Source organism: Mirounga leonina, unplaced genomic scaffold, assembly GCF_011800145.1.
Source record: "Mirounga leonina isolate KUSES-001 unplaced genomic scaffold, KU_Mleo_1.0 Mir_151, whole genome shotgun sequence".
Classification (NCBI taxonomy): Eukaryota; Metazoa; Chordata; class Mammalia; order Carnivora; family Phocidae; genus Mirounga; species Mirounga leonina.
In genome coordinates, this window is record NW_023270377.1 from 102,049,331 (window position 1) to 102,066,601 (window position 17,271).

The window sequence follows — 17,271 nt, forward strand, 5'->3', positions numbered from 1 at the left end:
CCAGCGACGTCCGTAGGGCAGGGCCCGGTGGACGCGGCGGCGGCGGCGGGCGTTGCGACTGACTGCGCTGGTGGTCTCTGAAACGCTCTTCCGCGGCCACACTCGCCGCACTGGCTGATTGTTGTGCAGCCGGCGCCATGTCTGTGAGCGAGATCTTCGTGGAGCTGCAGGGCTTTTTGGCTGCCGAGCAGGACATCCGAGAGGCGAGCCCCCTCTCCTCTCCTCCCCTCCCCTTCCCCTTTCCTTGCTTGCTGGGCCACATCGCTCGGCCCTCCTCTGTCGCTCTGTCTCGAGCGGTGGGGAAGCCTCCGGGGGTGGGTTGCTTCCCCACTTGTTTCAGTTTAGGGCATGTTCCTCCCCCACCCGCGATTCTGCTACCTTGTCCTGATTCTGTGTTCGAGTCTCGGCTCCTCAGCATCGCCAATCTCGTTTGAGTGTCAGTCTTTCTCCTTTTCGGCGCTTGTTTCTGTCGAAGGCTCAGCGCTTGGGACTCAAGACAACACGCATCTCACGTGTTTGTTGTTGTTGGCTTAAGAGCACGTGTGGCCTCTTCTCTTTAAAACTCTCCTATGGCTTTTTATTCCACATAGAATATTAATCCGGGCTCTGCTATGGCCCACAGGTGTCTCCTCCCCTAACCCCATCTCATTTTACGCCATCTTCCGTTGTGTATTATGTTCAGTTTACTTCTCTTTCATTCCTCCAGTTCCGCAGATAGTTTCTTGCCTCAGGACTTCTACATGTACTGTCTGCTTTTCCTGGAATTCGCATCTTTCCTTTCTTTTCCTGGTTATCTCGTATTCATATCCTTGATCTCACAGTCTGAATGATCCTTTTCCTGTCGTGTTTTTTAGTAGCGCATTCACATTAAAAACATTTGTGCGATCCGTATTTTTTAAACGCCTGTCTCCCCCCATTATGCTCTAAACTGAGAGATGGAAAGGACTGTCTAGTTGGGTACTCAGTATTTACACAATGCTTCGCACATAAGTATGCTCAGTGAATATTTGTAAAATGATTGAGAACTACCCAGTCTTTGTATTGCATTGCATTTTTCTTTTTACAAATTACATTCAGATACTTTATCTCCTTTAATATTTATAGTGTTTCAGTGGGATATTTGGGTTGGGTGGCAATTATCCTTTGAAGGATACATGAGAGATCTCAGGCTTTTTAATAACGTCTTGAAGCTCTCACAGAGGAAGGAAGTGGCAAAGTCAGGATTCAAACCTGGATATTTTCTGTACCGGTTCAGTCCTTGTAAAGATTGTCAGAGTTTTGCATGTGTGTGAAGGTGTCGTAGATATTTAATCTATGCTATCTGGTTTATTTGGCTTGAGGTTCTGATAATAATTATGAGTTTATCTGTTACTTTGATTTTTAATCTCTCTAGGAAATCCGAAAAGTTGTACAGAGTTTAGAACAAACAGCTCGAGAGATCTTAACTCTACTGCAAGGGGTCCATCAGGGTGCTGGTTTTCAGGACAGTAAGTTCTTTTGATTTTGAAGGGTTTTTTTAAGATCCAGTTTATCAGTCATTTAAAAGAGTTATTTAAAGAGTTAAAGAGTTAATTTCCATTTAGAAAACATTTCAAGTCTGTGTCATTTTATTAAGAACAATGTCCCTCATGTTGTGTGGTGAGTAAAAATTGGAGAAGTGGGTGAGTTGAGCATTTTATATGGTTACAGAATTCTGTTTGTTATGGTTGAGCTTCCACTTTCACATAGTAATGTGATAACGTAATTATAATGTGGTAATTGTAATAGTTTTGTACTCTCTTGTGTATCTAGCTTTCATTTGGCTCTCTTCCTTTTAAACCCAGTCTTTCATTCATTGAATATAGTTTAATATGCATTTGTAGATAAGAAATGGCCAGTGTAAAATGTTCCTATTGTGTTTACAGTCAGCCCCTTGAATGGAGATCAGATATGATAAGTTTAAACATGGAACCTTCATTGTAAGATACAGCCAGCACAACTGAAAGAGCTGAAATATATTTTCAGTCAGAGAATGATACCATATTGTAATGTACAAGGGTCAGAGGCAAGTCCTTTTTCTCAGTGGTATGGAATTGGTCAGTCAGATTGAGAATATTTTTTTTTTTTTTTAAAGATTTTATTTATTTATTTGACAGAGAGACACAGCGAGAGAGGGAACACAAGCAGGGGCAGAGGGAAAGGGAGAAGCAGGCTTCCCGCCGAGCAGGGAGCCCGATGCGGGGCTCCATCCCAGGACCCTGGGATCATGACCTGAGCCGAAGGCAGACGCTTAACGACTGAGCCACCCAGGCGCCCCAGATTGAGAATATTTGATAAAGCTTCTTTTTGACCAAATATGGGAGCTAGAAGCTGTCCAAATAAGGCGTCCTTTAAGGACTGACTAGGAATAGCAGCTGGTACATGGTCCTTTAAGGATGACATTATTTAGGACAGCTTACTGACTTGTCTGCTAAAGTATTCCCTTTTAGCAAATTTTTGTCTATTTTTCAGTGTTGGTAAATCAGTAGGGAAACTAAAGATGAAATTTTGAGAGCCAGGTTGAAAAGTAGAGATGCATACCCTGCATTTGGTCATGAAATTTTTTTTTTTAAAGTTGATTTATTTTCAGATAGACTGCATAGATTATTAAGGAAGAACTGTATTTGAAATTTGATAAATCTTTCATTATTATTATGTTTGATTATCTTTTTGTGATCAGTTCCAAAGAGGTGTTTGAAAGCTCGAGAACATTTTGGTACAGTTAAAACACATTTAACATCTTTGAAGACCAAGTTCCCTGCTGAACAGTATTACAGGTTTGTAAGAAAAATCGCTTTATTTTGTAATGTTACGTAAAAGTAAAGGCAGGAGAAAAATTGTACATACTGAATGATTGCTTAGAACCAGGTAAAAACTTCTCTATGTGAAAGAAACAATGAAAAAGAGCCAAACTATTAATAGTGGTGGTGTTTTAATAGTGACAAATTTGGTGATTTTATTTTTTTCCTCCCTTTGAGAATTTTCCTAAGAAACATGTATAATTTTTGCAACGAAAAAGGAATGAAAATGAAAATATTCGTTGTATGAAGATCAACGAAAGATTATCTTTTTTAGTATATTTAAGTTACTTGTGAAATTGGGTGAACCATATCTATCTGTTAAAGTTACGGGATTAAGTGGCAGTATATACATGAATTGAGTATTATCTCAGAGTTTGAGTTTTACTGCCGAATAACGTATTTAATGTTTTATGCTGTGTCTTGTTGAATTTATAGCGTCATTAATTTTAAGAGTCACCATTATTTTATGTACCACTAGGGAAGAAAATTTTGTTGCCAATCATAATTGTGAAATTTATAGATTGTAAAATGCATCCTAATTTCACAATTGTTAGACTGGAAGAAGCTGCAACTGGGTACTGATGAAATATGTGAATAAGAACCTAAAATCTTTACTTGTGTTTGTTTTCCTAGTGAAAAACATGTTTTCTAGTGAAAAAGATGGTCTGTTAAGACATGTGGGCAAAAAACAGAACATGTATGTGGGAAGTGGATAAATATAACTTTACAGGATAGTTTAAGGCAGGGGTTGGCAAACTATCTGTGGCCTGCTGCTTCTGGAAGCTAAGAACTGCTTATATTTTAAAAGGTTGTTAAAAAAACCAAAAAACAAAGAACAAAAAACCCAAACCAAAAACACCCAAATAAAAATATGTGAGAGACTGGAGGTGGTTCACAAAGCCTAAAATATTACTATCTGACCCTTCACAGAAAAGGTTTGCTGACCCCTGCTGTAAGGTAATAATAGATGTATAGAGACGTTGAACAATAGAATTGACAGGATCTTGAGAGATCGTGTAGTTTGGAGGTCACACAGAGGCTGACCTCTGAGTGATTTGGCTCTTAGAAGGTTTTGTTTGACTTGAATCGTATTGAAAATTTTTTTTTGAATTTGCCATATTTGAAATTCAGGAGGCATAACAACACTTAATATTTGGGGTTATAAAATTTTCTATTCCTTTTTTTGTGCCTCTAGCTCAGTTTAATTGCAGTATCCTGAAAGTTAAAAGTCTGTTGGTTTAGTAATTGCAAATGGTAGTTATTTCTTACATGTGTGAATCAGATTTTCTTGATACGCCACACTCAAATCAAAATGTGAGAGTAAGTTAAGTGTTGAGGCTGATGTACCGTTGCAGTTCTCATCAATCTGTACTTGCCAATTTTAATTTTTCTGAGAGCAGTATCATTGTTCTTACTGATTAAACTTCTAAAATACCGTTGTTCTTGTCATCCCTAATCTTAAATTGTAAATATTTTTATATTCATTAAAGTTGGATCATGTTTCTCATTTATTAAACTTCTCGTAAGTAATTGTTATAAATTTGAACTTGTAAAACTTACACTGTCTCCATCTGATATATTTAAGTGTCGTAGTCTTACACATTTTATATGTTGGGGTTTCACATAGATTTGATTTGAAAAAGCGTTCTATTTCTAAAATGTTGGACTGCGATTGTACTAAACTTATCTTTTTTAAGGCCCCTAATCCCTCAACCTAAATGAGCTTATATCCATGCAGATTTCATGAGCACTGGAGGTTTGTGTTGCAGCGTTTGGTCTTCTTGGCTGCATTTGTTGTGTACTTGGAATCAGAAACACTAGTGACTCGAGAAGCGGTTACAGAAATTCTTGGCAGTAAGTGTCTTCATTAGCGTTGGTCTGCAGAATCAGGCATGGTAGCTTAATTTTTGCTTGGGTGGGGAGCTGTTGCTTGTACTTTCTATTTGTTAAATGAGAACTAAATGGGAAACTAATGACTTGGAAACACAAAACGTAAAAATATGTGGTGGCAAGCTTGGTTTTTGTACTCGAGTGTTTCTTTTAGTTCGTAAAATTTAGTTTTTAAAAAATCTAGGCCCACAGAAAGTTGAAAGAATAGTACAGTGAACACCTGTTTACACCCCACTTAGATTTTCTGCTGCTGCTTATTTTTTTAAAGATATTTTTTATTTATTTATTTGACAGAGAGAGAGCACAAGTAGGCAGAGCGGCAGGCAGAGGGAAAGGGAGAAGCAGGCTCTCTGCTGAGCAGGGAGCCCGATGCGGGGCTCGATCCCAGGACCGTGGGATCATGACCTGAGCTGAAGGCAGCCGCTTCACCGACTGAGCCACCCAGGCGCCCCTCTGCTTATTCTTTTGCCATATCTTTCGGTCTGTTCACTTTGTGTGCACGTGTGCATATACCATGTGAAAACCACGTGTAGTATCACGGCTTCCTTAAATGCTGCAGCATGCATTGTCCAAAAACAAAGATGTTCTCTGATACAACTAGGTAACATTCTTGGGGGTGGTACTTTTTTAGAGAAGAATAAAAGGAAAAATTGCAGGCTAAAAAGCTCAAAAGTCCACAGTGAGGCCTAGTTGCCAAAAGTCTGAATCCATTAAAAACACAATTGTAAAAGATTCTTTTTCTTTTTCTTTTCCTTTTGTTGAGAGAAATTATATGTGTGCATATATATATATGTAGATACAGTATTTTACATTTTTAGGTTCAGGTTCTGTTCACATCATGACTTTATTTTTACTTTGGTATATTTTTTAGTTGAGCCAGATCGGGAGAAAGGATTTCATCTGGATGTAGAAGATTATCTCTCAGGAGTTCTAATTCTTGCCAGTGAATTGGTAAGAAGTTTAGTGGTTTGCCATTTGCTTTTTTTTTTTAATATTTTATTTTATTTTTAAGTAGGCTCCATGCCCGCCATGGGGCTTGAACTCACGACCCGAAGACCAAGAGTCACATGCTCCACCAGCTGAGCCAGCCAGGCACCCCTGCCATTTGCTTTTTGATCTTCCCACTTCACTGTCAGTTTTTAAAATGGGTACAATAATTCAGGAAGTCTTTTCTAAGCCCTCTGTTGACCACCACTTCGTCGTCGTACACAGTGTGTGTTATGTTTTGCTAGTCGTCAGAGAAAGGCCAGTTCAGACAGTGAGCTAGCTGTGCATACTTACCAATGTGTGAATTTTTAAAAGATGGTAATACTAATACCTCTTCCTTTTAAAGTATTGGCAAGAGGTATATGTTCTTAGTAACTGTGTCAATACATATACTTGCTTTGGAGAACAATTTAACTGTGTAACTATATATTATTTTTGGCCCGTATTCTTTTAATGTCTCTCTGGAGAAATTGTCCTATGAAAATAATTCTAAAGAACAAAAAAGGCTGTTATAAAGGTGTCCACTGTAGCCTTTGTTCGTATTGATGAAAACTGTAGACCAGGGAAACTCCAACAGAAAGGGAATGATTTCTTGTCATGAGGTAATTTTGTAATATTAAACATTGTCAAAATGTAATTATTAAAAGACCATGTAGAAAAGTTGCGTGGCCTTTGAGGGTCTTTTAGTTGTGATTGGGAGGAAGATGTGCTGAAGAGTCCTGTTGTGACATATCCGCGTTTGCCTTCCCTCGTGTAGTCGAGGCTGTCTGTCAACAGTGTGACTGCCGGAGACTATTCCCGGCCCCTCCACATCTCCACCTTCATCAATGAGCTGGATTCCGGCTTCCGCCTTCTCAACCTGAAAAACGACTCCCTGAGGAAGCGCTATGACGGCTTGAAGTACGATGTGAAGAAAGTAGAGGAGGTGGTCTATGATCTCTCCATCCGGGGCTTCAATAAGGAGACTGCGGCAGCTTGTGCAGAGAAATAGGAGGCTCTCCTGGTGCCTGGCCCTGCTGACCTCAGTGGTTGCTGGGGAGGGTGAGCCCAGCGCCTCTCAAGGTAGTTAGGACTGCCCCGCCCCATTGCTAAACACCGCGCTTTCTTTTCTTAACCAGTGTGTGGTGTAAGTATCAAAATCGAAACACTTTTTTGGGGGTAAAAAGATAGCCTTTACAAGGACAGATTTTTCTTTGTTGTTTCAGTGAATTTGCTCTGTAATTCCGTGTATTTCAGTTCTGTCAGAAAGTATAAATGTCAGTCTCTTGGTAAAGTCCTTTTCTTGCTTACCCTGATACTGTTGACGTACTGATTGAGAAGTTTATTGTCTTGTGTTTCTTCCAGAAGTGATCCTAGGTGTTTTCTATATCCAGATTAGCCATCCATACCCAGGTGTAGCCTGGATACAGTATAAAAATAGGTAATTTAAAAGGATGGTTGCCAAGCAAATGACAACTTATTTTATATTTCCCTTCCTTATTTTAAGCCTCGTGAGTAAATCAGGTGTTGAAATTTTTGCAAGGGAGTTACAGCCCCAGGGTCTCTCTCACTGCCATCAAAATATAAAAGATGAAATTGCAAAGTCAAGTTCAATAGATTATTTTGGGACGTTTTTGTATTAGGGGATTAACATCTTATCATTTAGCTCTGTTTACCAGGTGGAGAGTAGGGCTTAGTGTTTTACAACACCTCTGTTTTCTGACGTTGCCTTAACATTCTGCTCTTGCAGCAACTTAAAAATCGTTTTCACACACATCTTAAACTAACACTTCATATAATATATTTTTAAGCTATGAAACCTTTTTCCTAGCAGCCAGCTAGACTGTCTGGTCTGAGACTGTAAAGCCACCCAGTCAAGTTAATTAGCAATACCCTGACTGGTATGTTCAGAGAGAAAAAAGCTGTGCTCTGTCTGGAAAAAAGAGAAAACCTTGGATTCAAAAAGAAGATCTGATTTGGTAATGTTTTTTAGAGTAAGCAGTTTCAGGTTGTTGGCAGCTATCCCAACAGTCAGGTTTTAGATTTACAGTTTTGGGCAAGTCACATGGACCTTGTTGGCACCCACCTCCCCCTCCTTGTTTTCAGGTAGTGCTAAGAATACTTGCCACGTAATTTCTGCTGTTGAAATGATTTAAAATGGTGACTTAACCCACAGGTTTTGGAGCTCACTGAAAGGAAGGTGCTAGTGTTTCCAGAATAATAGGAGGTATTTGGAACCATCCTCTCATGCTTGATCCCTGGTTAGGCTTTCCGTTTGTGCAGTAGACTATTTGGCATTGCTGTCAGAGCCGTGATCAGGCCAAGTTAAGGACTGACCAAATTTTCCATCCTGAGGAAAAAAGTAGAAACAAAGCATAAGTTGCTTTGCATTTTTGGGTTTTAGAACAATTTTCTTGACTGCTTTTTCTTCAGGAGAGTTTGTAGAAAGAAGAAAGGTGCTCAGGTGTTTGAAGTGCCTTGGGCGGTCATCTGAAATGTGCAGGAATAGCGCTGCCTGGGTTGAGCACAAAAGGCTTCTAACTACATGATCAAACATTTGCAGTAAGTTTGGTAATAGTTTTCTTCTATGTGGAGAATCTCAAGGTGTTTTGAGGCTGAAGATGACCAGGGGTGATAAGCACATACTGCTGTTTAATAGTTAAAATTATCAAAAGACACCAACCACTCAAGAGTTAAATTAAAAGTATTGTAATTGAACATACTGAAAAGCCTCGGCTCTGGTTTTTTAGTACACCAGAATCTTCTTTTCAATTTGAGAGAATTGAGCAGCTTAGAGTAGAGATGAATTAGTGGATGTTTTCTTTATAAATTTATTTATAAGAAGAGAACCCATAAATACTTCATAAGATTTGCCCTGTCTTAAACTTGAATAATAATATTGGTAACGCTTAAGAGAATTTAATAAAGAACGAAAGCTTCTTTGGCATTGTTCTGAGTCCTTTACTTAAACAAGTGGCTGAAGAGATGAGGTGGATCTGCAGGATGCCGCTGGCATAGTTCGTACCGTGTACTCTGAAATCGTGGCTTTCTTGTTTTTTTTTTTTTTTTTTTTTTTAAGATTTTTATTTTAATTTATTTGAGAGAAAGAGACAGCATGAGCAGGGGAGAGGAGGCAGAGGGAGAGGGAGAAGCAGGCTCCCCACTGAGCAGGGAGCCCAACGTGGGGCTCGATCCCAGGACTCTGGGATCATGACCTTAGCTGGAGGCAGCTGCCTAACTGAATGAGCCACCCAGGCGCCCAGCTTTCTTGGTTCTTGGTCTGGATGAGACTGTATTCTTCAGGTGGAGCGTCATTGTGTGCCTGACACCAAGCCTGAAATAATTTTTTTTTTTTTTTTTTAGTATTCACTGTAATAAACATTAAACAAATAAAAAACACCCCTCCCCTCCAAACAACAGTAACAAACATTTAAGGGGGGGTTGAAATTGACTGGACTGGAGGTTTGAATGAGCAGGAGGTTAGGGAGAGTAGAGGAGGGCATCTAGCTTAACTGTCAGGTTTCTGGTCTGGAAGACTTAAGTCGAGTTAGGTGCTGTTAGCTCAGGTAGGGTGTGTAGGAGGACTCTTGGTTGTATTGGGTTCATGATGCTTGTAGAGCACGAGCAGGACTTTGGGCATGAGGGAAGCCAGGAGCCAGCCTGGGATTGCTTTGGGTAGTGTTAGTGTTTATGTGGTAGATGGGTCAGGAGAGCGGGTAAGATCGCCCTGGAGAGCGTGTAGGATAAGAACAGTAATGAGGTGAGGACAAAACCCTGGTTCACAGCAGGGTTTAGTGAGTCGGGCAGAGGAAGAGACCATGAGGAAATGGAGAAAAGTTAGAGAGACTGACAGAGCAACAAGAGTGGCTTGTCACAGAAGCCGAGGGAATAAAGAGGGGCTAGAAGGCTTTTCAGGGGTAAGAGATTTAAAATACATTACTTTCACAGTCTGAGAGTCTTGTGACTGTCAGGCGAGGCTAGGTTATGCTGTGCTAGCAACCCCCCAAACTCCTAGGCATAGTATAGAGTTTGTTTTTCACTCGCACTGAATCCTTTGCAGGTTAGCTGGGGGATGTGTTCCTGTTGTCCTCATGTAGCTGGCAGGAGCCACCCACTGGACCATTGCTAGTTGCTGGGGGAGGAGGGAATTGGTTGTGGAGGGTTGTACACAAACACGTTCTGGTTTCCAAGTGACCTGTCACTTCCTCTCATAGTTTATTGGTTAGAACTGGATACCTTCCCCTGCTAAACACCAAGGGGGCCAGGAAGTGAAGACCCACCTTGCAGGATGGGAGTTGGCAGACGGAGGGTCAGACAAACTAAATGTTGAAAGTCGTGGGCAATGTGTAGTTCTTTTGGTAAAGTGAATAGTAGTATTTCTGGTCCCACATAAACTTCACTGGGCTTGGGAGGGAGAGGAATTGTCCGCCAGGGCCACTGTTACATGTTGGATGACAAGAAGAGGGTGGAGCCATCCGTAGTTGTCCCCTCTGCTGTGGAACGCTGTTTCCGGTTTGAAAGAGATTTCTCTGGTGTGTGTGCATTTGCGTCGGTTCGTGTGAGTGTTAAAGCCAACATTCGGTGAGCTCTTGCATGTTCTAAGCACCGGGCTAAACCTTTTATCCAGACCCATCTGATTTCATCCCCATATAACTGTGAGGTGGCTGTCACTGTTTTCCCCATTTTAGACTGGAAGCAGGCTTAGAGAGGTCCTGAGTTCACAGTTATGAAGTGGAGGAGCTGTGATTTGAATTCACTTACTCTGCCTCTGCATCCGCATACACCGTTTCCTCAGTGATGCTTTTGGTGGCCTCACTCTATAGCCTGACTTGACAAAACCCAAATCCACCAACAGTTATGAACACAGTGTATGTGTAGCTTTGGGTGAGGGGCAGTTTGTGTTAACAATTAGCTTAAAAAATTGAGTAGGAAACTAGGTCTGTGTCCTCAAGATGTTTAGGGTCTAGTTGCAGGGGAGAGGGTGGTGAGAAGATACAGATAAGAGATTAAATATTCAACTGATACTTGAGCGCCTACTGTAATTTTTTGGAATTTTTTTTTTCAGTTTCATTGAAGTACATTTTATAAATGAAATTGACTCAAACCAAGTGATGTAATTTATAAAGTAGTGCAGCAATCATCATCTATCAATTTTAAAACCTTTTTTTATCATCCAGAAAGATCCCAGCCCCAGGCTACTACTAGTCATAAATTTGCATTTTCAGGATATTTCATATAATGAAATCATATAAAATGTGGTCTTTTGTGTCTTACCACGTAGCATAATGTTTTTAAGGTTTATCCATGCCACAGCATGTGTTGGTAGTTTGTTCCTTATGCCTGAGTGGTAATCCTTTGTATGGGTATTCCATATTTAACCACTCATCAGATGAGGAAGGTTTAAGTTTTATAATGTTGCTTTGAGCATCCTTGTGCAAGTCTATGAGTGGGCTTTTCCATTTCTTTTGCATAGATACTTAGGAGTCTATGGTAAAAATGATGATTTTTATGTTTAGCTTTTGATGAGACTGTCAACCTGTTTTCCCTTCAGCAATCTATAAGTTCCTTACTACAAGTTAAAATTCAGGTATCAAGCAAGATGTTACACAACATCATTGCTAAATAATTTGTGAACAATTGCTGTAGGAATTTAGGTATAATCTGAACCGGTTCATGAAAGAGGTAGGATTTAGATAAGCATGGAACTAAGAGGAGATCATTTCTGGGGGGACAGAATTGAAAACAGCAGAAATGGTAGAAGCATACCTTGGAAATACCATGGATTCAATTCCAGACCACTGCAATAAAGCAGATATTGCAATAAAGCAGATATCGCAATAAAGCAAGTCAAGTGAATTTTTTGCTGGTGCCTATAAAAGTTACGTTTGTGCTGTACTGTAGTCTTATTAAGTCTGCAATGTCTAAAAAAAAATACGTACCTTAATTAAAAAATACGTTGAGTTGTGATCATTGAACACAGATCACCATAACAGATATGAAAAAGTTTGAAATATTGTGAGAATTACCAGAACGTGACAGATAGGAAGTGAGCAAATGCTGTTGGGAAAATGGGGTCAACAGACTTTCTCGACACAGGGTTGCCACAAAACCTTCAGTCTGTAAAAAATGCAGTATCTGCGCAGTGCAGTTAAGACGAGGTATGCCTGTGTTAATTGAATGGGGATGGGGATGTCACACACTTGACTGCAGAACAGTCTGGTGATATTGGACTGTTAGGTTTAGAAAAGCCTGAATTGAGAGGTTGAGGAGTTTGGACTTTGAATGATAGGCATTGGGGGGCCATATGGTTTTTTCCTTTTTTTTAAGCAGGGAGGGAGCATCTTTGGAGTCGAACAGCCGCAGTTTTGAATCCTGGTTGTCATGTTACCATTAGAAGAGACCAAAGGCAGGGAGACCTGTGAGGAGGCGCTTGCTGTCTCTGAGGTTGTAAAGGTCAGCTTGGGTGGCTGGTGGTGGGCCTGACCGGATGCAGGTGCAGTGCACCGTAAAGGAAGAAGGAGTCAGCTTGGGGTTGGTGGAGAGCGGGGGATGCTGTGGACTGAACGTGTGTGTCCCTTCACATTTATACAATGAAGCCTAATTCCCGATTGGTTGGTATTGGGTGTGGGGCCTCTGGGAGGTGATTAGGTCGTGAGGGTGGAGCCCTCATGAATGGGATTAGTGCCTGAATGAAAGGGACTCAGCTTCTTGGTGCCTCCACCACAGGAGGACAGAACCAGGAGACGTGATCTGTGAGCCAGGAAGTGGGCCCTCACTAGCCACCGAATCAGCTGACCCCTTGATCGACTTGATCACAGATTTCTTGCGTAAGCCACCCTGTCAGTCAGTGGTGGTTTTGTTACAGCAGCCTGAACGTACTAAGACAAGGGAAGAGCAATTGAGGAGAATCAGAGATGACTGAGCTGAAAAAATACACGTAGGAAAGTGGGAGCTAGTTTCTGGGGGAAGATGAGAAGGTCAGTGTGGTAGGTATTGAGTTTACTGTGATGGGGAGATGTTGCACAGGTGGCCGTGCTTTTTGGGGTAGAATTTAGGGCCCTAAGTGGAGCTGAGGGAGTCTTAGAGATTGGGTAGAGTGGATCTCTGGCTCTGGTTGCGGGGGAGCTTCTGGAGGTAGGGAGAGGTCTGGACAATAATCAGGCCAGGGAGCCCCTGGAGGTGGTTGAAGACAATGAGGAGAAGAAGGGAGAGGAGTGAGCCAGAGGCTCTTGTCATTCTCTCTAGGTCAGGTCTGTCCCAAGCAGGAGTGGGGACCGATAGGAAAGTGATATATGTACAGTGATCTCTCCCATTGCCATAGAAATCCTTTACTTACCATAAAGACTTAAAGGCTTTTGACTGAAGGAAAATAAACCTATGAAAATATGTGGAACCCCCAGAGAAGAAAGTTGGGTTTGTTATTTTGTGATTTTGTTTTTTTCCTTATTTACCCTGTTTCTTAAATCAGTTACTCACGATCATCTGGTATCATTTAATATTAATTAACATTTACACACAGCCATCTGCTCTGGCTGGAGTTCTGCGTTCATCCATTTTAGCTGTGTGTTTCAGTGACAGAATGCTGGCCTTGCTATCTGGATGTACCAGCTGGACCTGCCAGTGAGACCAGTTCAGAAGTCAGGAGGGGACTTTAGCTTCCTTTGCCATGTCCCCATTGTCAAACCTTCCACTAATGAACTTTTTGCTCACGTTGGCAATTGAAGTGAAGCCAGAGCATTTTTTTCAGTCGTGAGATACAAAGGGCAGGGTGTTTGTTTTACTTTTTGGGGGGAAGACTGCAAGATCATTTTAATCATTAAGGGGTTGTTTGGGGAGGAGAGTACGTGGATTGGCCCTTCTACTTTGGTAAGACGTTAATTAGACCCAGAACTGACACAACTAAGATAAAGATAAAGACCCATAATCAGTGTTAAAAAAAGACCAACATCAGTAAACTTTAAGGCTTTCTTTGCACCCAGAAGTTAATTTTTATTTCTTTTATTTATTTATTTCTTTTTTTTTTAAAAGATTTTATTTATTTGAGAGAAAGAATGAGAGAGAGAGCATAAGAGGGGGGAGGGTCAGAGGGAGAAGCAGACTCCCTGCTGATCAGGGAGCCCGATGCGGGACTTGATCCAGGGACTCCAGGATCATGACCTGAGCCGAAGGCAGTCACTTAACCAGCGGAGCCGCCCAGGTGCCTGAAAAGTTAATTTCTAAATCCCCAATAGGAAGAACAAAGGATCAAAGGGATGGCCCTAGGTTCTCTTCTTGAGAGAAGAAGAACCTGTGGCTAGCAGAACTTGGCTATCAGTCTTTTGGGGACTAGTCTTGGGGGGTGTACATTAATAGGGAACAACATGAGTCCAACAGGGTTGGGTGGCTTAGTGAGCCTTTCCATGCCTCACCTACCATCCCGCCTGTCACAGGACGGCTCAGAACTTCATCTTTTTTTTTTTTTTTTTTTTGAGGTGGGGGAGGGGCAGTGGGTGAGGGAGACAGAATCTTAAGCAGGCTCCATGCCCAGTGTGAAGCCCTGTGTGGGGTTCAATCTTAAAATCCCAAGATCATGAGCCGAAATCAAGAGTCAGACACTTTATTGACTGAACCACCCAGACACCCCATGACTTCATCTTGTCTAACAAAACCGGCCAAATGGGCAGCTGGGTTGGGCTGTGGCCTGTCTTGTTTCATCAAACAAGTCAATGTTTCCTTAAACTGAAAACAGCCTGGAAATATGAATATTTCCAAAATACCCTCACTGAGGAAAACAAAAGGAAGTAAGAGCTGACTGCAGAAGAACTTTGACTTTGATCCTCACGTATTTTGTACACATTGGAAAGGAGGAATAGGTGATACCGCCTAGTGTTCAATCAAAGGTATGATAGGGGTTGTGGGGACACTTTGGGGAATATGTAAACGTGCATACCGTTGCTTTATGACCCAATTTATACAGTTTTCTCTTTGGAGACTTGTGTTACTTTTGTGATTACAAGAGAATTAAGTAAACATTGTGGTAAATTGGGAAATGACAAAAAACTCTTAAAGGTGCCTATGTATTTTCTGCATTGTTGTTTATCCTAAATATACTATTGACTTTCAAAACTCGCTCTTGAGGTATTTGTGGATTCTGCTGTTAACTTTTGATCAGAAGTACTATCACTTAGCTAATGGCTGTGTGAGTGTCTGTTCATTGTCCTGGCTCCTTTCACAGAGAGGTACAGATGGGTATCTTCTCCCCAGGCTCTCTCCAGCTTCCTCTGTCCTTCAGCAGCGCCTTTTACATTGCTGGCATCGAAGCAAACATACTGTAATTGGCTTTTATAATTTTATAATTGGATTTTTTTTTTAAAGATTTTATTTATTTATTTGAGAGAATGAGAGACAGAGAGCATGAGAGGGAAGAGGGTCAGAGGGAGAAGCAGACCCCCAGCTGAGCAGGGAGCCCGATGTGGGACTCGATCCCAGGACTCCAGGATCATGACCTGAGCCGAAGGCAGTCGCTTAACCAACTGAGCCACCCAGGCGCCCCATAATTGGATCTTATAATTTCCTATGAAGTTAGAAAATAATTTTTGTCACCTTTTGCTTTGTCATAGTATTTTTACATTTCATTACAAGCCTCTGACTTTCGGAGCTGTCCTGACACATTCTGTGTGACAACCCAGGAGGCCAGAACAAATGGAGGAGGAGGTGTTCCCAGGGGTTTCCCTTCTTTCTTCCTTAGCCTGTCTTCTCTGGGCCGCCATCTTGCACTCAAGCTGATGCACTTGTGCTCTAGCCTTGAATTCTGATCACCACTTGGTGCTTCACTGCTTTGGAAAACAACCTGGAAGTTCCTCAAGAAATTAAACCTAGAGGTACCATATGACTGAGCATTTCCATGCCTAGATATATACTTGAGAGCTGAAAACTCTCCATACGAGTCTGTACAAAGACCTGTGCACTGATATTCATAGCAGCATTATTCATAATGGCCTAAGAGTGGAGACCATCTAATTGTCCATCAACTAGTGAATGAATAACAAAAAGGTATTTCCTCACAATGGAATGTTATTTGGCAATAAGGAATGAAGTACAGATATGTGCCACAGCATGGATGAACCACGGAAACATGCTAAGTGAAAGAAGCCAGTCACAAAAGACCACATGCTGTTTGATTGCACTTACATGAAAGTCCAGACTAGGGAAGTCTATGGTGACAGTAGATTAGCGGTTGCTGTGGGACAGGGGGAGGGGAGAGCGGGAAGTGACTGCTAATGGGTATGGAGTTCCTCTCTGGTGAGAGGAACACATTCTGGAAGCGGTTAATGGTGATGGTTGTATAACCTTGTGAATATACTAAATAGCAGTGAACTGTACTCAAATGGATGAGTTTTGTAGTATGCAAATTATATCTTAATAAAAAGCCAGAACTGATCTTGCCATTTATCTTCACAAATTGCTGCTTGTGGTTTCTGTCGGTGGCACTGTGGGGGGAGCACCAAATGCCAGGCGCCGTGCGGGGGGCTCACATGAAATATTTCATTTAATCTGCCCAGCAGTGTGTGTGTTGGCCATTTGTCTCCACTTACAGAGAAGAGACTGCAATTTGGACCACAGGGGGGCCTGCTTGCTGTCCTCCAGCCCGTCTGTGGTTCCCACCCAGCTCAAGCCTGACCGGCCCCAAGCCCCAAGTTCTGCCTCGGGGCCACTGAGGCCCAGCACATGGGAGCCAACTTTGGCTCTTCTCCCTCATCTCTCCACCTGCTCCTGAGTAGAGTTTATTTCCTCCGTGCCTCTTGTGCCTTTTTTCTACTGGCTACACCACGTTCCTAGATCAGAATGCCATCACTTGTTGCCAGGCCTGTTCCAAGAGCCCATGAGTCTCCTGTCTTCCAAACTGTCAAGCCTCTAATCTACCCAGTGCCCTGCTGCCACAACATTGTGAAGTCTGGTTCTTCAAGTCTGATCACGTGCCTGCTCTAAAACAATGGCTGCCTGTGTCCCGGTGGATTGAGGGCACACTCAGGCTGCAGTCCGTGGCTTTGACAGTGGTGCTCCCTGCCTGCTCGTCCACTCCTCCCTGCACATCCCAGAACACTGCTCACTGTGCTTCCGGGAGCATGGCCACAGCGGGCTGGAATTCACAAAGGCTGACCACTCAGGAGAGAAGCATACCCTGACAACTCAAAGGGGCAACATTCAGAGGCCTTTAGGGTTCCTCAGCCTGTGTTAGGAACAGAAGAGCAGTGATTTTCAACTGGGGGCAGTGTTGTCCGTTAGGGGACTTCTGCAATGTCTGGAAACATTTAAAAAAAATTTTTTTTTTTTAAATTACAACTTGGGGTGTGCTCGCTTCGGCAGCACATATACTAATTACAACTTGGGGAAAGGACTACTGGCATCTAGTGGGTAGAAGCCAGGGATGCTGCCAAACATCCTGTCATGCACAGGACAGCCCACAGCAAAGAACTATCAAGTCCTAAATGTCAGGAGCGCCAAGGTTGAGAAACTAATGAGCTAAAACAAATAATTTGACTCTTGAAACGCAGTAAAGAATAAATGAAAATACTAAGTGATTTCAGATGTGTAATAAAGATTCTTGCATATTGGC

At 41.9% G+C, this 17,271-nt stretch overlaps 1 protein-coding gene across 2 annotated transcripts; it reads left to right on the top strand.

Moving 5' to 3' along the window:
- TSN (translin) lies at positions 1-8,622 on the top strand. Of its 2 annotated transcripts, XM_035008221.1 has the most exons (6): positions 6-203; positions 1,394-1,487; positions 2,699-2,795; positions 4,558-4,673; positions 5,581-5,660; positions 6,454-8,622. In XM_035008221.1, the coding sequence occupies exons 1-6, from the start codon at positions 138-140 to the stop codon at positions 6,685-6,687; spliced, it is 687 nt and encodes a 228-aa protein (XP_034864112.1). In that variant the 5' UTR covers positions 6-137; the 3' UTR covers positions 6,688-8,622. The 2 variants fall into 2 exon arrangements, with proteins under 2 accessions (XP_034864113.1, XP_034864112.1); XM_035008222.1 differs by lacking the exon at positions 5,581-5,660 and having other exon boundaries at positions 1-203; positions 6,454-6,789.
- Positions 8,623-17,271: the final 8,649 nt, after the last annotated feature.

Bases quoted from the DNA above. Each gene is read 5' to 3' on its own strand.
- TSN (XM_035008221.1), top strand. From the start codon at position 138: ATGTCTGTGAGCGAGATCTTCGTGGAGCTGCAGGGCTTTTTGGCTGCC. The intron at 1,488-2,698 runs GTAAGTTCTTTT...TTTTGTGATCAG, and splicing joins GGGTGCTGGTTTTCAGGACA to TTCCAAAGAGGTGTTTGAAA. The intron at 4,674-5,580 runs GTAAGTGTCTTC...TATATTTTTTAG, and splicing joins GGTTACAGAAATTCTTGGCA to TTGAGCCAGATCGGGAGAAA.